The sequence below is a fragment of the Tympanuchus pallidicinctus genome, unplaced genomic scaffold (genome assembly GCF_026119805.1).
Source record: "Tympanuchus pallidicinctus isolate F22 unplaced genomic scaffold, pur_lepc_1.0 scaffold8, whole genome shotgun sequence".
Lineage (NCBI taxonomy): Eukaryota > Metazoa > Chordata > Aves > Galliformes > Phasianidae > Tympanuchus > Tympanuchus pallidicinctus.
Genome location: NW_026294802.1, coordinates 51486526 through 51509482, shown reverse-complemented (window position 1 = coordinate 51509482; position 22957 = coordinate 51486526). Strand labels below are relative to the sequence as shown.

The window sequence follows — 22957 nt, the reverse complement described above, 5'->3', positions numbered from 1 at the left end:
ATCCCACTTGGGTGTCGTTTGGAATCAGTAAAAACAACTTGTGAGGTTAAAACAAACGGTTCCTATTTCACTGCGAGGTAACAGAGGCTGCAGGAAGGCAGAAAGGACTAAGGCTGAGTTTAGAGTGCAAGAGATCCCAGTGCTGCAGCTCTAAAAAGGTCTGCTGGGTAACATTTGTCAGCTCTCAGGTTTACATGGTTTAAAACGTGTGGAGTTGCATTTGCTATAGTCTATGCCTTGTAATTCTGAGCTTTAAGCATCAGCAAGGGGTGCTGAGTGATGGGCAGACAGTCCTTTAAAGCCTAGATTTGCTGCTGACCGGGAGCTCACATTTAACTTCTAGGAAAATGAAAGCTATGTTGTAAGGTAGATGTGCTAACAGAGTTATGTTCAGCTTCTTTATTCAAGATACAATCACTGGAAAAGCATATCAGTATTTTAAAATGGAGTCATTAGTTGGATATGTAGTGATGAGATGCAGTCATCTCTGCTAATTGGGATAATCAAATTTCATATTCCTGCCAGCATGACTTAATGATCACAAAATGATCCTGGTGCAGCTTCTCACAGCTTTACTAAGATTGCTTCTCTTCCTTGGAAGCATCCTGCAGGAGATGAGCAGACTTGCTTTGTCACGAAGGTCACCTGCAGGAAATGGCGCCGTACTGAGCTGGCAGCTTTGGGTCTGGAATGGCACCTTCTGCTGGGTGCACTTCTTAACCTTGTCTGAGGATCAGGAGAGGACTGTAAAGAGAACGGGACTTGTGCTTCAGCAGAGCTGGAGCTCGGGTGCATTGACTTCATGACTTGAGGTTATGAATTTCTCAGGTCCAGAACTTGAAGTTATGCAAACTGAAGCACAGATATGGATGGGCCCTCAGGTGCTGCTGCAGTGCAGCCACGCTTCTGACAGGGCAGATAGCTGGTGAATGCAAACCAAAACTGAAGTGTTTGTGTGTGCGTGCAAGAACTATCCGCTTAGTTTGAAGGGGATTTTTAATTGTCTTTGTTTTTGATTTTAGGAATCTTTCAAAGAAATATCAACCCAAAAAGAACTCCAAAGAAGAGGAAGAGTACAGGTGAGTTCACGAGGTACTGCTAGGTGAGCATGCATGATAGAGGAAGGGGGAGAAGGCTCTGTCACCTGCTGGGATTTGCCTAGTCAAGCAGTGCAACACAGAGGTTGTTCCTGCTATTGAGGAATGGAGTTTTAAGCAAGTTTGGAGCTTAAGAGCCTAGTAACTGTTCAATTCCCTTTAAATGTTCTGGGCACTGTCTTTTTTTTTTTTTTCTGTGTACCTTAAAGTCTTCAAGGCAGACTATTCAATCCTGGCTCTTTGAAGTGGATGACCAAATTCTGATTAGCTCCAGCAGCAACAGAAGCCACTGTTAATTTTAGCATGAAACTTGGGCAGCCTGTGCAAGTATTAAATGACTCAAAAGACTGACAAGGCAGATTAGTATATTTCTTAAAGGATCATAACACCACAGGAGAAGTCGGTGGCTCTTGAAGGGTGGGAGATGCAGTTTGTACAGGCAGCGTCCTGGAATGGAGGAACGCATGACTGGCAGCCACTGAAGGATGCTGCATCACCCATCTACCTGCTTCTGATTTAGGTTCAGATTGTGTCTCCCTGGTGGCCGGGGACTGACATAGCATTTGCAGACAGCAACTGCAGGGTCAAAGCACAGCTCCTTTGCTCTGTGACACTGGAAATGCATATGGATGATAGTAAACCGTGCCATGAAAAACATTCCTTCCCTTGATCAAAGTTATTCTGTAAAGGGAGCTTTCTAGAACAGAAGCTTTGCAATGCATGGGCTACGTGTCAGAGTTGAAACCTTTTCCTTAGAGCACTCTGGCTTTTTCTAAAATTACTCCACTTCAGTGTTTTGTAATTCATCAGCTCTGAATGAAGGCACCGCAGAACATTCTGACCCTGCAGCACTTTACTGCAGGAGGCTGATCTGCTTTCTTAGAGTCTAGCAGCAGACTTGAACCCTTGACCTTGAAATCTGAAGCATTTCACATGAGTTTGGACTCCAGTCCAACTCTTTGGTTATACTAACTTGGATTTTGGGGTCAGGACCCCTTCCCACCTGCTGTGTACAGCTACTTGAGTCATTCACATTAACCAACACAACGGCCTTTTCATTTTGCTTTTGATTCATTTTTAGTCACGTTGTGTGGGAATCAGTTATTGATGCTATTGTTTCCTAAAACACTGATATTTACACAAGGAAGCTCGTATTACCAGCACAATGGCTGTTTTTATTTGTACTTGGCATTAGGAAGAAATGTCCCTTTGGATAGCTATACCATAAGTGGTATTTTGATACCATTCACTCAATAATTTTGAGTTTACTACTAGGTTTTGTGGTTGGTTGTTTTTTAACACATCCTCATCTGCTGTAGAAGGCCAGTGCAGCTAAATGACACAGAAGATTCTGTGTCTCCTTTGACCTTTTACAGGGGGTGTTCACCTCAGCATACTTCCCCTGTGTCTCTAAATAACATCTGGGGGTTTGTCATGCGGCCTTTGGCTGCCTTGGATGCTGCATTCAGATAGTCACAAATCCTGTTTTCAAGCTTATTGCCAGTCTGCAGTTCTGTCTTTGATCCCCTACCTTTTGCAACTGGGATGTCCCTCGAGGCCCTGCAGCTTGGCTTTGAATGGAGCTGCTTACATTGGTTTGGGTCTCTTTTCTTAACTATCTTTATCCTGTTTTTTCTTTCATTTCTCTGATGCCTTTCACCCCTCTCACCATTCCTCTTTGTCCTCTAAACCTCTCCCCTTTTTCTTTGGATCTTCACCTAAAAATGTTTTTATTGCAGGTGACTACTATTAATATAATAGTTTTGCTAAATATAATAGTTTTGCTAATGTGTACAAGTGCAGTGCTTCAGAGCAGCTGTCTTCCAGCTGACCAGCACAAGCAGAGGAATTTAAATGCAGCTCTGTTGGCTCACTGCTGAATGGGCCAGTGACATAATGTGCTGTTTTTGAAACTGTGTGCACAGATGTTCATTTCTCCCTTTAAAAAACAGATGAAATGTTGTACTGGAGATTATCTAACATGAAAAAATAAACCTTGCAATGGGAGGTTTAAATGCAAAATGTATGGGTTTATGGTGAACACGTGGTCAGTGAACTCACTGTCTTTCTGAAAAGTTTGTAAATTATAGCTAATCTACATCCAGTTGGCACTTGGGAAAGTTGTCTTTTCTGCACTGTGCTGCCAAAGGCTGGTGGTTTAGGTTGGATTTTGCCAGGCAGGGTGCATTGGTGACTCTGTGCCGTGGAGTGCTGGGCTTGAAAGAGTGTAACTGGAAAATGGTGAGTAAAGATGAGTGCAGTGAAGTCCCAGAGCTGTGCTGATAAAACATCTGGCACTCTGAAAGTGCCGTATTTTAAGAGCTGATGTCAAACTGTCTAAATCAAGATTAAGTTATCAGACAACTGTCAGTGTTTGGGCTAGGCTTTCTTTTGAAAAACTCTTTCATGTGAAACTGTGCTAATCCGTATTTAGTCTCATGCAGCAATTGTAGATGTTTAAGGATTCACCCTCCCTTTTCAGTGTGTATTTCTGGAAAGAAAGGGACTAAAAGCAAAATGCATTTTTGTCCTCTGCAGGTACACATCAACTAGAGCCTTCCTAGCCACTTTAAATGAAATGAATGACTATGCCGGACAGCATGAGGTCATTTCAGAGAACATGACCTCTCTGATCATTGGAGAGTTAACTCGCTATGTGCAGGAGCTGAAACAAGAGAGGAAATCGGTAATGGAATGTTTTTTATTATTCACAACTGCTTGCTACGTAAGACAGATAATTAGTGGCAGCGGAGTTCAGTGTTAAGCAAAATTAATCTGCAGTTAATAAACATGAGCTTCGTTAATGAACCAGGCATTAAAAAAGTGGGTTACGAGCCCTGGCCAAATCGCTGAACCTTTTGAATTATATGTTATAAAAGCAGACAGCTACGCCTTCAGGAGATGCCTGCTAAATAAGGTCAGAGACCCATCTGTGCTTAAGGCTCTGCTGGCCAAAAGCTTGTGTAGGGAAGAGTCCAGCAGCACCACGTGAAGCATGAAATAAACAGAGAAGCTGTATTACTAAACCGATGGAGACAATTAATAGGAAGTTGATTCATGTCTTCTTGCTTCTCAACCAGATCTGATCAACCAAACCTTCCCATTAGATGTCTGTTTTTAAGAACTACGGGGTCTGCTTTGTTTTGGTGCTACTGAGGAATCTTTCAACCTGTCACTCTCAAGACTGCTAAAATGAGGAGTTTGTTAGTACTTTATTTTAAACAGTGGTTTATGAGCCCGTGTGCCTGCCACCATGAACGTTTAAAGCTGATGAATTTGTATGTCACCAGCTCTGAAAGGCATTTAGTTGAGATGTGATGGCTTTTTTTCCCCTGCCTTGAACTCCTATCAGTGGGCATAAAATGCTGTTTGTAAGCATTATTGTTAAAAATACTTGTAAACCAAACATAAAATAGCTAAGCAAAGTTCAGCAGGCGAGGGAGCATCAGACAACATCTCTCATTTCCATGCAACCCCTCATTTCCATACAGTCAAACTATTGCAAAGTGAAAAGTACCCTTGCTGGTCCAGCAAAAACGTAAGCATTTATAAATAGCCCCAGTAAACATTAAGAGTACATTGAAGTGCTTTGCAAGACTCGAGTCTGAAATTGTCCATATTTTCCCAAGTTTAGTATGAGAATAAGCCTGCAATGGAATGTGGACACATCTTTCATTTGCAGAATGGTGGTGGTCTTTCAGGGGCACATTTGGCCCGCAGCATGGAGGTATGTTTTGCATATAGCTGGGATCGGAGAGTGACCTCAGCCATTTCTATGAGCTTTTGTTCTGGGTGAATTCTGTACAATATGCAAAGCCACAAAAGTGAAAACCATCTGTGCGGCGTTTGCCTGTCACTTCTGATTTTGTTACCTGATTTTGAAATTACAAGGATTTATAAAGTGATTGGGATACCTAATAGATGTTTTAAATGGAATTATGAGGGGCTTGGTATCTTGTAAAGAATGCAAGCACTAACTGTATTGCTTGTTTGTTTCATTTGTAGAGCTTTATTGTAAGTTTGGCTCACAGCATGAATGACAGCAAAGTATTTTAATATCAGCCCAGCAATGTACCATAGGAACAGCAAAAAGGATCTGGTGGTCTGTTTACCTGCTGGTGGTGATAAGTCAGCTTTTAGCAGAAGGCAGCTGTCAGTCATGGTTGCTTGTTTTGTTCTTGTCACATGAATATAAACTGTGTGAATTATGAATCCTTGTCTGATTCCTTTGGACTTATCGTTTGCGAGCAAATGGTGTTGAAAAGGAAATTGCTTCTCCCTTCAGGCATATTTCATATCATAAAACACAAATGCATCCATCACACTCGGATCTGCACGGCGATTGTTGTGGAAATATCACAGGTCTGATGCTCTGGCAAAACCTCGTGAGATACGAATTGATGGATAGCTTGCAGTTTCTAGAAACGTTGCTGGCAGAGCTCTCATGCTCTCTGTTTGATTCATAATCAGCTGTTATGTAGAAGCTGCTGTAAGTAAAAGGTGATCCTTCCTGAGGGTAGGACCACAGAGAGGAGTTGGAAGACTCATATTCTTCTTCAGTCTCGTATCATTTGGATTGAGTATTCACGTGTCTAAATACCTGTTTAAAAGAAAAAAAAGATCAATGTCAGTCAGTTCAGTTTTATTTTGCTGTCCATAGGATAGCCCCCTCTGATGTTAGCCCTGCCTCAGGCTATGTGTTTTGTCCCTGCAGTCTCTGGAGTTAACCATCCACCCTGCCTCCTCTTTACCTACGTTGCCTGTACGTAAGATGGAGAACTCCCTGCACTGTTTCAGTTCTTCCTTGCTCTCCAGTGAAGTGAAACTCTTAACAGTACAGTTCCTCACTTTCACTTCTTTCTGGAATCTCTTGCTCTTAGACAACACAAGCTATTGTGTTGTCTTCAGCAAGGATCTTGCTGCGTGTTTTCAAGCTAGAACGTCAGTTCCAGGCTTCTCAAGAGAGAGAATCTAGGTATTTTCTCAACCCTGGTTAAGAAAGACCCTCAATGCTGTGATGTCTCTGGATAGAAACTCATACATTCATTTTTGGATGATTTCAGAACTCTGCTCACTGGGTCTGACCCAGTCCTCTCTGGCAGCAGCTGCTCTCTGTCTCTAGGTGGCCACTGCTCTCACATCAACTTTGCTAAAAATGTCTTTGGGAGTCATGAACTATCCCTCTTGTTACTGCTTCTGCTTTCACCTCCACCTCCCCTCGGGCATCGGCTGGCTCCGTGCAATCGAGCCTGAAAGTAAAGTGCAAGCCAGCAGGTCTGCTGCAGACTGAACTGGTGCAGCACTGGGACCCTGTGGTTGGGGAGAATTTACCCGGTGTCAATACGTTCCATTTTGTGTCAGGATAGAAGCAGAGCAGGGAATGAATGCATCCTTATGGATACTGCAGGGGCAAAAACGGTCTGGTTCTTCATAGTGGAGCATATGCACCCTCCCTGTGTGCATTCATCCTGGGGGTGTACGTGTCAGAGAGCTTTCTGTTTCTTGTAGACTCTCAGGTGTTGATGAAAAGTAAATAATTGGAGGAATTCTGCAGCATTCGTTCATTCTGAATAGTGCCCTGTTCTGCTAATAGTCCTGTGGTTTTCAGCAGGATTTCTCATGGAGCGTTGCACTGTGCAAGCATGAAACAGGATGGCAGAATACAGCCCTGTCATGTGCACAATGGATTTTCCAAACTGAGCTATGGGTGTGCTTTAGGCCTTTATTTGGAGCACAGCTGCATTTTGTGCTGCAGAGATACAGAGAAATGTTGCTGTCTTCCAGAAATCACAAACTCAATAGACAAAGTCTGTGGGATGAGGAGATGTGTTGAAAGGAAGTGCTTTGCCGTGCTTCAAACTTTGGATTGACTGCATTCAAATTGAGCTTTCCTCAGCTTTTGTTCTGTTACCACTTACAGTTTATGGTCCAAAACAATGGGGGGTAGAAGTATTTAATTTAAATAGGATATCTAAATTAGGATCAAATAGTAAGTTATGTTGCCAGGTAGAATCTTGCAGGACCTGTTGATGACCAGAAAGAAAACTTTGGACACTGTGGGAGATTCTGAGAAGGTACCCAGCTTTGCAGTGTGACCCCAGCAAGGGTTAGGGTGTGAGAATGGACCACAAACCTGCAAGTTACTGTAGACATTATTGTTGGTGTCTTCTAGCTTTATGCTCCTTATTGGCCCTGTTCACATTTCCAGGTAGGCACGATCAGCTCGTTCTGTTTGTCTGGTGCAGCTAATGTAGTCTTTAGAGCCTGAGAAACAGAAGTCTTGGTCGTCTGTGTCTCACTGGCTTGCACCACTCCAGGAGACAACTGAATTAACATCAGCTTTGCTTAGATTCAGACTTGTTTCAGCAGAGTTACATGTTGAGGTGAATAATCTTCACTCTGAAGACTGTGCAGGTGAAGGAGGCAGTGTCACAATACTAAGAAGAAACTGTGATGAACGTGCAAAGCCAGGTGTGTGTTTCATGTCACCGTTCACAGGGCTCCTGTACTACGTCATCAGCAACGAGAATGGCAGGGCCTCAAGACCATGTTGTTATTCTTGGGAACAACTAATTCTCAAGAGGCTGTTTCCTATCTTTGCTGTCAGGAAAGGAAAAGCATTTGTCAAGGTTTTCTGCGAATTAAGCTGGGAAAATGGAGGAAAAAATAATGTTCTCTGACTTCCGTCTCTATCAATGCTTTTGTCACTGGTCATTATTTTAAGTATCATTTGTGATAAAAGCGAAGATAGTTTGACAGAGATCAGGAAGCACTACATTGGTAGGACTGACTTTTTATTGTCCATTCTTATGAGCTGAGGATGCCTGTTACAAAAAGTCAAAGGTAACTGGTTTCTGCACATGTAGTCTAGTTTGGGTGTGGGAAAACTGAAGGGAAAATGAAAAGGCCTTGTACTGTATCGTATCTCTTCAGATCTTGAACAGGTTGTGGTCAGATGAACAGCGTGCTCTGCGTATAAATGAACTAGAATAGTTTTTCTGACTGTATTGTGTATAACATATATATTTTTCTCCTCTTTATTTTTATAACTCAAACAGATGCTAATGTGCAGGTCTTAAATCTGACCGTGCAGTCAATTGCTGTTTACTTCCCTAAAAAAAGCAAGGCTTAAATTTTTAAATATATTTTTTTAAGCCTTTCATAAGTCAGTTATTCCCTGTGGTTGGGTTTTGGTCCAGCACCATCAGCCCTGCTGTCATGCTGGTGTTCTGAGTGGCTGAGGCAGTCCTTTCATTTAACACTGCCCAGGAGCTCCTCAGCAAAATCACTGCATTGCATGGTTCTGTGTAAGATGCTTCTCAGTCCATCTTGCTTTTCTTGGAACGCTCTCAAAGGGTCTCTGAAAGAAAGTAGACAAGTCATCTTCTACCATGCTTTTCTTGTCTGCTCCGTGATTCTGCAGCTCTGTCGGCCCTTCTGGGTACCAAGAAAACTTGGCAATCATCTCCCCCTGTCCTCCTTATCGTGGTGTTGGCAGTAACAGGCGTTCTATTGTAGGTGACTCTCTAGCTGCTCCCAGGGCTTTCATCAGCGTGGATGAAATCTGAGCCTAACAAAAGTCAATGGGAGTTTTGTCCTGATTGCGCAGCAGCCGGGATTTCTGCACAGCTGTTACAAATGCAGCACGGCGACAAGGAGAGCGCTCTGACTGGTGTGGCTTGGTTTGGAAATGAAATGCTTGGCATACAGTTGGTTGTTGCCTGGATTTCCTGCTTGTCCTTTACTGCAGCAAAACGTTCCTTCAGCTGGGATCCTTTAGAGTGTCCCTAGTCGTGGATGGAGGCATGTGAATGGCCATTGCTCAGAGCACGCTGAGCATCCTGAGGACATTGTGCTCAGTGCATAAGGAAAAAGGACAGCTGTGCTCACATAGCCAGCGTGGCTTGGGCTTCGCTGCTGTTTTAAGCTATTTAGTAGGTCTCATACTTGGATAAAGTAGTTTTCAGGAAAATCTCAAAGTTGGCATGGTGATTGCTAGCGTCAGTCTCATAAGAGTAGATTAAAAGGTGGTTTGGGGAGATAAAGCAATGAACACTATCAGAAACAAACCTTTCACTGTGGTATTTTATTAACAGTTGACGTGCTTGCAGCTCTCTGTGAGTGAAGGTTTTAGAGCCTTCTCCCTGTTACATGCTCCTTGATTTTCTTCTGTGCAGGTTTTGTAACCTGTTGTACCACTGATTTTATTAAACCTGCCTCACAGATGTTTATTTTTTTACATCCAGAACTGCTTTTTCACGTGCATTTCCAAGGCTGTCAATGTAGAAAGGAGCCTGGAGAAAACCGCAGCACTTAAACAACCAGCGCCACTGTTGGAAATGTCTGAGTGGCTGCTTGGAGTGTGATTCATGAGCTTGGTATCTCGCTTGTGATCTGAAAGGCTTTAAATGGAAAGCCTGATTAGGGTGTATCAGTTTGGCTGTTCAATTTGGAGGAGGAAAGAAGTCTGTATTATATCAACTATTCTAAATTGATTACTGTAATGTGCGTGACTGACTGGGATGGCAGTTTCCCATAGCATTTGCTGAATCATTTGTTGAGTTCCTGTTTGCTCAATCACCATATGTAGAGTAAACCAATCATTATTGCATTTGATTAGGAAAGAAAAAAAAAAAAGAATCTTTAAATCGTGCACCTTGAAACCGTATCAAGAAGGAAATGATCTTTATTTTTACTAAATTAAAAAATAAAAAGAAGCCCAAACAGCTGAAAGGACATTTGCTGCATCAGAAGATTTTAAAGTATGTAAAAGGAAATGGGATTGCGGAAGTTGAAGATAGTGAGGGGTTTGAGGAAGCTGCATGCTTCCTATATGACTCTGAGCACATCACTGCACCACAGTCTCAGGCTTTTTTAACCATAAAACTGGGACAGTGATAAAAAGGCAGGTAGCTGAAAGGGCATCAGTGCTATCACTGTATCTAAAAGTGATTTTTCGGGATGCAGAAATGATCCCTTGAGCATAAATGATTTGCAAAAGCAGAAGTGCTGGGCTTGGTATGTTTTTCATCGTGTGCAGCTCTCTTCCCCCAACAAGGATGTATGGGTGTCAGCAAGAACTGCGAGTTATGAATGGAGTTAGGTAACAGTTGGACTTAGGAAAACAGACTGTTCAAGTGGCACCTCCAGAATGTGGTTCACCTGTGTACATCAGGCTGGCACTGCACACGGGCTCTATTGAATAATCCTCAGAAATGCCCACTTTATATCCCATTCCTGTAAAAGGACTTCTCAAAAATGCAGCAGAATATGAACAGCATGCAGCCTTCCTGCTCTCTGCTATGCTGGGATGCACTTGGGCCAGTTTTAGGTAATTCCCTAAGACGGAGTGGGGAAAGAAGACGGATGGCTCCTGCAAAAATAAAATTACACTGCTGATTAACAACAAAGGAGTTCAAAAATAGGAGCTGAAGGCAGTTTTGTTACTTGATATGCTGTTAATTTCAAGTCCATCCTTCAGCCCTTGCATGCAGCTGTGTTCCGTTCAGTAACAGGGTGTGCTCTTCCCAGAGGCTCATTGGCAGTGCTGGGCTCCAGGCAGCACGGCTGTTCTGTGATCCAGTCCCTTCAGACCAGCAAAGTCAGAGGTGGAGGAGAGGGAAGCAGGCAAGGAGGGGCCGAGGGAGGCGGCAGGCAGGAAGTGCAGTGTGGAGGCAGCCAAGTTAGTGTTGTTTGTTTTGCTTCCCTGCTCAGGATTTCCACATGTTCCATGCTTATCAGCAAAATGTTTTAAAATGTGGCGTTAAATTGTAGCTGTTCCTTGGGATGGTTTTCTTAAGCTCTTAATTACAAAAGCAAGCCTGAAATTGTGAACATTTCAAATCCTCCTAGTAAGGAAGATACGGCCCACGGTCGCATACAGCATTTACAGGAAATGGGAATCTACAAAAGGAACTGAAATCTGCTTGGAATCTTCCCCCACCACCCAGCAGTTTCACAGTCGTGTTTGTGATTGAATGTCACAGTGCAGTGACTGAGCTTTGAGGAAGCATAGCACGGTTTGAACTCCCCACGTATTATCAGAGCTGATGACAAACGGGGCTGGAAATCACTTCTCGTCTGCATTGCCCTCAGCCCCACTGCTGCACGTTGGCTGCTCACGGAAGGTTGGACCGTGATGGTTGATCTGAGTGCTGCTGTGCTGACAGTTAAAGCATCACTGATGTTGTGCCTCTCTCCTCTGCTTCAAGAATGGTTGTGTGGAGGTGGGCGCCATCCAGAACGTGAAAACTGTTGTGTCCCTATGTTCATCTTACAGTTACACACAGCTCCTTAACGATGGGGCTCAGGACTGCACCTAGCACTGTCTGGAGTGATTGGGGCAGTGCACTGCTTGTCTGTTCTTGCAGGCACATGGAGGCTTATGATTCTAAGGCAATGGAAGTCTATTGGCATGGTGTGAGAGAATTGCAGTTCTGTGGCTTTCTCCTTCTCATGAGTTGGGGCTGGCTTGTCTGGTGGAGGCTGAAAGGCATTGGGGAGGCATTGCTAGAATGATATACTACAGAAATGTGCTGCTCTGACAGAGGGAACAACCTGCTGCTGCAGTGGGAAGTGCACAAAGTCCATCATGGCCAGTTGGAAGGAGACTGCCTGCATGCACTTGATGACTTCAGTGGTTTGTGGAAGGCTTCTGTTCTGAACTGGGGGTTTCTCTAACCTGACACATTGACACTGCGTTACTTGAGATGCATTTACCACCTGATTCTGCACGTGCCAGACAATGCGTGCCTGTTGCAGGGATTAATTGGCAATGTCAGACCTTTATTGTTGAAGTTTACTCTGTAAGACCACATCTGTGTTTGAGTAAAGCATCCTACTTGTTAGTAAATGACACAGTGGGCAGGCGTCTCTCTTGCTATTCTAGATTGTTATTTATTTTGCAAGGTGCTTTGTAAGGAGAGCAGCCTGTTGTAACAGTTGGCTGGGTGCTGCATTCATATTCGTGGTCCCTATTTACAACTGTGTCATTGATTTATGCAGTGATCTTTGACAAATTGCTTACCATGAGGACAGGTGAGGCGTGCGGGGGATAGAGGGAGGAGTATCTGAAGCATATTAGGTTCTCTGATGAAGACCATTGTGTAAGGGCTAAGAACTGCAATTTAAACTGTCTGTAATTAATATAATTATGAGCCTTGCTCTAAAGGGCGTGTCAGGATACGTTCCTTGTCACTCATATTTCAGAGCTTCTCTAACACCATGGTGTGCACACGGTGTATAGGAGAGAATGGTTGCTGGGGGACCCGAAGTATTGAATATCTCTGGAGAAACCAGGAGTTGGATTTGCAGATATTCAGGGAGTAGGAAGGCGAGGTTTGCTGTTGAGTCTGAGTGGAAGTCAGGGCCAATAGCAGTTGTTAGAATGTGCTAATCAAGGGCATCTTGGTAAATTCCATGCAGAGAGAAATTGTGATGTAGGGTCAATGTGCAGTCAGTAACCAGAGGGATCACATTCACCTAAAAGCGCTTCAGATTTCATAGCGTGAGAAACCAATAATTACGAGATACAGGGAATAATGCAAGGTAGAATTGCTAAAAGGATTAATTGGATTTAAGCTAACTAACCACTATAATAAATGCAAATACACATCTGCAGCCTGCTGAGACATCAGATAGTCATCATCCACCTGCTCAATTTACCAGGGTTGCAGAACACAACTGTCAGAATAATTTGTTTTATTCTGGAAAATTATATTCTGTTCTTCATTGCTGGTGAGGAGGCCCTTGAACATAATTGGCAATTTGGTCCTTTGTTGTTGAAAATGCTTCCTTTTCTCTTTTTCTAAACAGCACTTCCACGATGGCAGAAAGGCACAACAACATATTGAAACTTGCTGGAAACAACTTGAAGCTGTAAGTGGAAATTTCCTCAGCTGTGATGCTCAAGTCATTTTTATACCGTTTTTGCAGTGTTCCAGAGTTCATATTTAGAAAACAAAGGGTGGATGAAAGCTGGAAAATGTGATCTTTTAAAACTTCACTGTCTAAAATCCAACAGTAGGCATGGCAGTTTGTTTAGAGTGCTTTGGCTTTCCATGGGGTCTGTGTATTAAAGTAGCATTTTGTTGCATCTGACTTGAAACGCGTGCTGAGCGTTAATCAAGGTGCAGCGTCCCTGAGGATCCTTCTCAGATATTCCTCCATAAGCTGAATAGCTCCTCCTGATGCATAAATCAAGTGCTATCGTCTCCTGAGTAAATGCCTGTTTCTCAGAAGTAAATGCATTGGTTTGGACCTCAGCATTCATTATGAACTGGTGAGAAACTAGGTGGAGAAGATAAGGAAAGGGGACATTGGTAGCTAGAAGCCCTGCTTGTGAATGAATGCAGCTTAGAAACTCCCTTGTTGTGTATTATAAAAATGAGAGATTTAAGTGTTGGAAGGAAGCAATCTGGTAAACCAGAACAGAAGAAACACTGATAGGGAAAGATATTGAAATAGCAGAGATGTTATGAACGAAGATGATATGGAATGAAGTAGTCTGAAGCATGGAACAAAAAATGTGTTGGTTTTTTTTTTTTTTTAACATGGAAATGTGTCCCAATATAAACAAGCAAGTCATAGAATCTCCTCAGTTGTTACAGCAGATATTTTAGGGGTTGGCTATTGACTTCTAAGTGGATTTTGAACTTGTGTTTTTCCTTGCAGAGTAAAAGGCGGTTTGAACGTGACTGCAAAGAAGCCGATCGAGCACAGCAGTATTTTGAGAAAATGGATGCTGATATCAATGTTACAAAAGCAGATGTTGAGAAGGTAAGCCAGAGGGTAGAGAAACTGTCTGTGAAGATTGTTGTGATGGGTTTAATTCCTCAGTCCTGCTGGTAGTATAAACCTTCTGAGGCTTAATGCCTCAGTCCGTAGGTTAGTTAAAATAGGGAGGTCTCCCCAGCTGCTTGTATTTGCATACAAATTATAAATGCAAGCAGTCAAATTTCTTCAGTAAGATGGTATCAGGGTTTAATGTAGCTGATGTGGCTCTAAATACAGTTATGCAAAATGGGGTGTTAGTTACAATCCATAGTTTTTAACAGTCAGGCGTGTGAGTGCTCCCTGCACGTGAGTGCTTGTCATTACTGTGTGATCCTGGTACAGTCCAACTTCTTTCCATGCTGAGCAGCACTTCAAAATGTCCTGGTGTCACTGACTGCAGTGATGTTCTACCAGGAGTGTTGATTGTGGTCCTCATTTACAACAGGATGCCTTTTCACTTTGGTGTTTGCTTAAACAGTGCAGAAATGCAGACCAGAATATGATGCGTAAAGCTGGTCTCGTCTTCACAGAAAAGTTTGGTTCACAAGATATTAGATAGAATATTGGACATGTTTCTTTCTTTTAAAAAAGCTGAAATTTATTTGTACCAAACGTCTTGCTGCAAGATTGGGAAATGAAATTAAACTGCAGGCAAAAAAAAAAAAAAAAAATTGTGGATTTTGCTCCTCAAGAAGTCTGCTTCCATTCTGTTATCAGTGAATTCAGTCCTAGGAAGCTATCAAATGCACCCATGGGATCTGAAAAAGTTTCTAGTATGCTGAGCATCACGGAAGTTGTGCAGCAGTTTGCATCACGGTTGCAATTAGGAAGAAGCTCAGGAAATCTCAAGTGTTACTGGACGTCAGAAGGAACCAACAGCTACGTGCTCTTGTCATTTGCTGCTTGGCTGTTAGCTGAAAACTCGCCCTTCAGATCTGATTATCTGTCACCTTCTGGATTTGCCAGGACACTCTATGGATGAACGTGTGTAGGGGGTTTTCAGAGATGTAAGGCCACGTGCAGGTTTTTCTGGCAGAGAAGGATCATCTCTGCCTTAACTGTATAAAGTGATTCTAAAATACATTATTTGAGAGATAAAATTAGGACTTACCCTAGATTTTTTTCTAAGCTGAGGTCATGTTAAAGGAACAGAGACATGACTTCCACTGTAGGGGGGGAAAGTAGGGGGCTGAAACTCCTTAGTTCTACCTTTGATGCGAGCCTCTTCTCATCAGAGTGAAAGGTCGTGTGTTAAATTCAAGGAAGCAGCCCTTACCCTTACAGGGTGCTCTTTCCCTGTAAAGTAGAGCAGAGGGGCTTCCCTTCTAAATTTCTCTGGTTTTTGGTTGTTTTTATAGCGTGTATTTGTAAATCACTTATTGCAAAATGAAGCTCAGCAGCATCTTGAAAGGCAGAAAAAGTCTGTGGCAGCGATGCGTGTTGGCTGATCTCTGGAGAAGGCATTAGTCGGCTTTCCAGTCAGTCCGTGGAGTAGATGGAGAAGGAAAAGGTTATCAAAACGAGTGGAATGTGAAATAATATTACTGAACAGAGAGAACAGTGTTTTCCAAGTGCATGTGTTAAACTGGGTTCATCCATGCCAGGCTGTGAATAATGCCCTTTCTTTGCTGCTCTCCACCCACGTGACAGGCTCTGCCTTACGTAAGCCCCCCAGAAAATAAGATATTGTTCCCCTGGAGCTGCTGCCAGGGCTGCGCGGGACTCGCTCCAGGGAGATGCAGAAACTGCTGGTTTCCAATGATGACTTTTCCCTCCTTCTATTGCAGCAGTTCTGATTTCTCTTGCCCCTCGCAGCTTGGCTGCTCAGTCTTGCTCCCGAAAATCCATCTGGCCAGGAAAGCAGACGGCCTGGCTGTGTTCAGAGCCACCACCGCTCGCTTTGGCTGACCAAGGTGCTCTTCAGGCAGTGGGATATGTTGTCCTCATTTCTTGGGCTCGAGATGGACACCTTGGCTGCTCTTGCTCGTACCTGCCAATATCAGCAGGCGCCAGAGTTATTTTTTGTGTCGTGCATTATCGAGTAATGGAATTAAAATCCTGCAGTGATCACAATGACAGATGTGATCAGAAAAATGTTGCTGCAGATCCCTAATGCACTTAGTGCTGCCCTGAATGAGGATCTCGCCTGCTTGCATCTGTCCATCCTTAAATAGCAATAGCCTTCGACAACCACAGGAAGCACTTCTCTCAGTAGTGCTGCCAGCTACCAGCATTTAACATGGCCTTGCTGAAGGGATAGCTCTCACTATTACAGTTTGCTAGAGTTATATATGCAGACTAATGATACAAAAGCAAACAGAGAAGACTTCCCTACTTATTTCTCTGGGACTATTCAGCAAAATAACATCTGGCACCAAAGCCCAAACTGCTCCCGGGGAACCACCAGCTCCAGTTCAACACACAGCACGCAGTGCCATCTGTGCTGCTCTGTTGTCTGCTATGGCTGCCTTCATCTCTGCTGCCAGCCAGGCTGCGGTTGATGTAAGGGAGCTGGAGTTCAGCTTTGCTTCCTGATGTTTCCTTTTTTGGTGTTGGTAACGTGGAGCCAAGGGGCTGTGTTCAGGTGTCAGCAATGCTCCCGGGCTTTGCGCAGCAGTGAAATCAGAGGAGGGGGTTATGGCCCTCGAGTTCCCCTTCCTGTGTTTGCATTGTCAGCATTCAGAGAGAGAATGTTAAAGAGTGAATGTACAGTTTGGCACAAAGGTTTTCTCCGTGCAGTTCAGCAAAGTCAGAGTTGCTGTGTTGCAAACAGCTGTACTGTGAAAATATTGCTATAAACTAAGGAAACAGTGTAACCTGCTGATGGAAATCCTGGGAAGGCTTGTAGGTGTCACTGTGAGCTTCGGTTTCCCTTGGCTCGCAGTGGGATTTGTGCTTTTAAAACAGTTCTCTTTCAAAAAACCGCAGTGGAGTTGCTTCAATTTTTTGACCATTTGGGGAAATGGTCTCTGTCACCAGCACAGAGTCAGTGTACTTATAAGGAAGTGCTCTATTGTTCGTTCCTTCTCTTTAGAGCTGTAATCACTAAAAAGCTGACATCTTTATGGGATGATGTGGTACCCAGCGGTGCCTTTGCAGAGTTCTTGCAATAAAAAATAAAATTAAAACAAAAAAAAAAAAGCTGTTATTTCTGAAGATGTATTTTTCAAAGTAGATTTTTCAAAATCTGTTTTTAGAGAGGAAGTGGTTGGGGCCAACCGTACAAAGGGATGGGATGCTTCTGCCTCTTGATTTGCACAGCAGCTTGGGGGGGGAGGACAGCAGTTTGAGGTTGAGTTTGAGTTACCCTGTGTCAGGTAGAATCTCTCTTTGCTGAAGAGTAGCACAGTTATATATTGAGGACCAAGTAATGATTCTGCTAGAAAAGAACTTCAGCTGTGTGCAGCAGAAAATGAGGTATATGTGAGTTCCCAGGACAGCAGCCAGGGAACAGCCTGCTAACAGCTTGGTTTGGGTCCTTTGTTCCTGGTATGTGAGGAGGGTTAGGCTTTAAGTGGCTTTAATATTAACATAAATGTTTTGGGGATCTAGAAGGCAGTAAAAGTCTTAGAAGAGCCAGTTTGACCTTAATTCTCAGAGTTCAGTAAGGTCCTGACATTGCTAAATGCTTGGGGTGGGATTTTTATTTTGCCGTGCTTTTGATCCACTCAGTAAGTCTCAAACCTGCACCCGGAGAGCTTCAGTGCTTGTTTTCTTACGTGCTTACTGCAGCTGAATGCAGGCAGTTCTAAATGCAACGTTGCCTGCGTTGCCCCTCTTATCCAAAGCAGACATGTCCATTTATACTGCACTGGAAAGTCATGAGCTGAACCATTGGCAGTGCCTTACCGAACACAGATGTAGAACTGCTGCTACTTTGAAACATTCTTGGAATAAATTGATCTTCCTGCCTTTGCAAATGCAGTTCTGCTGTCAAGTGTTAAACTGCTTTTCCAGCAGCCAGGCTGCTGCGCTGCAGGACGCAAATCTCCTCATTAAGAATTTACACATCCTTACAATGAAGAATGAACTGAGTTGGGCCCCCAGAGAAATCTCTGATTGTGATGCTGATAGCATCAGTGCAAACCTTCAAATATCATTTGCAGCATGCTTAGTCACAGAGCAGAGCAGGATGAAGCGTGCATCACTGAAGCACTGCAGACAAACCAAAGCGAACTTCTTCAGCTCTGTGCTGAATTGTTGTGAAGTTTTGTCCAGTGAAGACTGGGCAGTAAACTGCAGCACAGCCAGAGGTGGTGGGTGCCCTCCTTCTGCAGACTATGGCTGCTTAATTGGCCCTATCTATCAGGACATGCTGTGCAATCCACCCGACAGCAGTGGGGTTTCCCTCTCTTCACCAGCTGGAGGTACCTACACTTGGGAAATGCAGTGCCACAGGAAGATGATGATAGGAATTGGAAAAACCCTGCAGTGTTTCTGTTGCTGGTGTGGTGAATACTTCTACTTACTGCAGTGAATGATTCCAGAGGCTTTGCTTCCATGCTTTGCATGCTGTGAATTCACAGAAGTGCAGCAGTGTCTGAGTGAAACGTGGGTGCAGTGAGCACAGCTTAGTCCTGCCCTCGTCTGTGCATTTCTTGTTGAGAGAGGTGGATGCTGCATAAGACTCGTGTTCTTAGCACAGTGATGAGATTTCATTATGCTCACTAGGCAGCTGCTTTCCTTTCTGTCCACTGGTGGCACTGACTGAACCCTCCTGTATCTTTGCTTGTGAAGCGGATCCAAATTCCGAGCAATTCAAGGGCAGTCTTTTCTTGGTAACGTGATTTAAAGCCACTAGATTGACACTAACATAATCTCCCTGGTTTATGCAGACCCTGATCTCCCTTCTGAACTGCATCATCCTAATCGGCAGTGCAGTGTGGAGGGAGTCCCTTAGCACTGCATTTGCATTTCTGGTAGGGTAAGCCTTGTTTACAACCTGCCATCAGCAGCACTCTGCGATGATGCAGCAGCTGTTTCCCTTTTGGAACTGTGGCTTATTTATGAGCTTCGATTTCTGGTATAAAGAGCTGATGACTGCAGTAGTATTAGCTGCAAAACATGCTAAATATCCTTTTGAATCCCATTCAGACACTGTATGTGGTGTTAGGAGATCAAAGGACAGAAGCACCAGTCAGTTTTAGTATAGGATAAGGAAATGCATCTGAATTTGTTTCCTCTTTGAGGTACTCTTTTGCAGTAATGCCCTATGTGGCAATTTGACAGTTTCATAACAGAGCAGCTCTACTGGGTGTTGGATTGCTGAATGGAGCAAGCAAGGCAGGGTTGTGAAGGGGAGAGTTAAGAACAACTTTGAATTAAGGATCGACTGCAGTTAGAATTGAGAGTGTAATATAAGTAACGTTCTGAGCTAATGCAAGGCAATTAGTTCAAGCTATGTGGCTGGAAAGCTCTGTACTCATTCTTTATCAAAAAAATATTTTGACAGATTTCTTTGTAGGAGAACTGGGGGGAAAAGAAGCACGCCTCAGAATGTAGCTAATTGTCTGTAAGTCAGTTTAAGTGCATGTGTTGTACCCATAAGGCTGGGCACTAAGGCTACTGAATTCATCTGGTAGCTTTCTTCAGCCCTGAACTGTTCCTTCTGCATTGGCAGTGTTTGTAAGATCTTTGTTGGAGAGAGATGGCTAGAGCCATGCCCAGTATGCAAAGTATGATCTAACAGATGTATTATGCAGCCCTGAAATAATTTCCACTATTTATATTCCATACTTACATTTATATACTGCAGAAGATAATTGCTTTTGTTACTAGAACTAAACAGATCTCCAGGAATCATTTAAACAGTCAGCCAGTGCTCCAGATGCTTCTCTTGCATTCTCCTTGCTCAGTTCCAAGTATCCTTTCACCCACTGGTGCAAACAATTCCTTTCTAACAAATTAGGTTGATTTATTTATTTGGGGGTATCCTCGTGGGGCTGTGTTTCTCCAGGGCTGCTATGGTGCAGCAGAGCAGTGCAATTTAAGGGCTAGCTCCTCGTGCAGCCTGCTTGCTCTGTTGTTTTGTTAAGAGTTCTGGTGGTGGTTTGGTGCTTTAGTGTGTCTCTTATTTAGCTTGGAGAAAAGAAGGCTCCAGGGAGACCTCATGGTGGCCTTCCAATATTTGAAGGGAGCATATAACCAGGAGGGGTTCTGACTGTTTATGTGGGTGGACAGCGATAGGACAAGGGGAATGGCTTTAAGCTGAGACAGGGGAGGTTTAGGTCAGATATCAGGAGGAATTTTTTCACCCAGAGGGTGGTGAGGCACTGGAACAGGCTGCCCAAGGAGGCTGTGGATGCCCCATCCCTGCAGGCATTCAAGGCCAGGCTGGATGTGGCTCTGGGCAGCCTGGGCTGCTGGTTGGTGACCTGCACACAGCAGGGGGTTGGAACCGGATGAGCATCGTGGGCCTTTGCAACCCAGGCCATTCTGTGTTTATTAGTTGCACTGCTGTCATCTGGTAGAATTAGGTGGCCTGCAAACTCATAAGATAACAGTTCTGAGAGCTGATTGAAGGTTTTCCATTACATCAGCTCCTTGCTCATTTGTATACTTTACTCAGCCAAAGGTTTTCAGGGATCCACGAGTTGTCAGATTTTTTTTTCTACTCCTTTTAACATTGAAAGTAGGGACTTGTCTTTGTCCTTTCCCATCTGTTATTTTGCACGTCCCATTCTGCCTTCTTGCTTTCAGGAAAGCAATTTTTTTTTTTTTTTTTTGCTTGTCAATTCAGCGAGACCAAACTGGTTATTGTAAAATAGTAAACAAAGGAGCTTGACTTGGAGGCTATGTAAATCAAAGCCTGCAGTCCTGGCCCTGTGTCCAAGCCTATGGCAGCATTCCCACTGTTATTAATGCTTCTATGAATGCTGCCAGCATTACCACTGGTGGTGCTGGTGCCTGCTCACAGCAGAGCAGCAGTGTGAGCTGGGCAGGGACGGCCAGAGCCTGCAGCTGAGAAATCTGTGAGCTATTGAGAGCATTCCTGAAATTGGTCAAGTTGTTCAAGTCTGCCTTTATCGTTAACTTATTTTTGAAGGGATTGGGCAGTGGAAGAGGAGTGGATTTTTTGTGTTTGCGTTTTCAGTCTGCTCTTGGATTTCCCAAAGACAGATTTTGGCAGACAGTGGCTTGGCGGAGATGCATCTCACATGCTGTCTGGGTTTGTTGGTGTTTGAAAAAGAGGGGGCAGGAGAAAGCGAGCTGCCCCAGCGCTTTGACTGGAAGCTGCCAACCTGGAGAGAGCAGCAGCTGAGGAGCTGAACTGTGCCACTCAGTGCGGATCAGCTCAATAGCAGCCAAAGCTTTATTCTGCCCTTTTCAGTTATTCATCTCGCTCCCACCATCGCAGCCTAGAGGAGCTGCATTTTTTTGTCTGCGTAAACCCAAAAGACAGTGTGGCCATTGACTCTCTTGCTGTTTCAGGAATGCGTCTTACAGAATTGTTATCAGCAAAATATCCTTCATTCTTTTTTGTTTTGGAGACAGGAAAGTATGTGTGTGTATGTATAGATTCAAATTTCTCCTGTGCTTCCTTTACTTATTGTTTTTTCTTAGTTATAGAAAAGACTGCTTTGGTAAGATTGTGTTTAAATCTGAATTGCCATGACAGTGGAAACCTGAAGCTTACCAGCACGCTTGCTGCAAGGTTAATGGTGCTGCAGATGCTGGGCTGTCCTTCATCCTTAGGAGTGCTCCTCCCCATGAGGTGTGTGTTAGCATCTGTGACCTCTGGGTTTCACTGCTGCAATGTGAGTTCAGAGGAGAATTTGAGGAAAAAATAGACTGTGGAAGGGAGGTTGTGCTCATATAGGCTGCACGTGTTTGTTTGGGTCTTAAAGGTGGTACAGAGGTCCACTTGGGGGAGGGAGGAAAGGGTGTGAATTTAGCAAACGTGCACAGAATCTGAGCACCTTTCACAAAGAAAAGCAAGCTGCTTTTCTTCTCTCCGCAAACCTTTTTAATGGATGTGCTTCTTTTCTACTTTTTCATGCTGCTGCAAGCGGCCTCATTTATTCATTTATTTATTTATTCTTCAAGAGGGGATTTTTTCCCCCTAGCATTATGAGTCCCTAGCCCTAATTCTGCTATAATCAGGAGTGAGCTGGCAGTCTGCTTGAGATGGTGACTTCACGTGTGGTGCTGGAAAGCTGAGCTCTTGCTCCATCATCCCAGCCCCATTAAGAGAAGTGAGCCAACTGAAAGCTGCGTCACAGTGTCATCCTCCTACCTGAGAGCAAGGTCTGGTATTCCAAAGCCTTTCCTCCTGAGAATGCCACTCAGAGTAGACATTTTAATGTTAATTCTAATGCCTGAGAAGCATTTCTGATGCTGTATGCATGCAAAAACAGGCGGTGAAGAAAGCAAAAACATACTTTTCTGTGAAGCTCAACTGTGAACGACTCCTGAAATAGCTCCTGTGACTCTGCAGCTCCAGGCTGCTGTATCTGTTACACTGAATATGGAGCTTAAGGTCATCAACTTGTTTTTTATCATCGTGCTTCAGCATAAAACAGAAATCTAGAGCTAACTATTGTTATTTTATGACTAGAAGTGATGATGTTAGAGTAAATGACATACTCAAATGGAGTAATAAAAAAAAAATCTAGACTTTCAAAAATATTTTTATTTTAAGAACCTAAATACCTCATTGGAAAAGTATTTAAGCTGTTTGAAGCTTGCCAAATGCATTAAATGGCCAGCAGAAACAAAACGTCACTGGGGCTCTCACACAAAAATCTGTGGTTTTGGAATGTACCCAATTTTACTTATTCATCTCCTGCCTTCTCTTATTTGGGGCCAGTTAAGATCGTTTTGGAAACAGAGCATCTCCTCCTGCATGCATTTTGCTCAGTGACTTTGCTCAGGCCCAACCAGTGAGGTTGCTCATGAGGAAGAACTCTGGCTGAATGTTTGCTGGGGCTGCCTGGGAATGCGTGATAGCAAAGTCCTTGTTCTTTGGTTTCAACAATACAGTCAAGGGACAAATCCCTGAGTTGTGCTACTTCAATAAAGAGAGCTGTGTAAGTGGGACTGGGCCTTCCATAGAGGTCAGTTCAAACAATGGGTTGCTCTTAGAT

The 22957-nt window shown here is 43.6% G+C and overlaps 1 protein-coding gene across 18 annotated transcripts in view; it reads left to right on the top strand.

Moving 5' to 3' along the window:
* The window catches only part of FNBP1 (formin binding protein 1), an 87335-nt gene that overhangs the window by 31092 nt on the left and 33286 nt on the right, over positions 1–22957 (top strand). For all 18 annotated transcript variants that reach the window (XM_052669237.1, XM_052669252.1, XM_052669251.1 and 15 more), the window contains exons 3-6: positions 1023–1079; positions 3636–3783; positions 12912–12974; positions 13770–13874. In XM_052669237.1, the coding sequence (XP_052525197.1) occupies positions 1023–1079; positions 3636–3783; positions 12912–12974; positions 13770–13874 (373 nt within the window). The remainder of the gene's footprint in view (positions 1–1022; positions 1080–3635; positions 3784–12911; positions 12975–13769; positions 13875–22957) is intronic.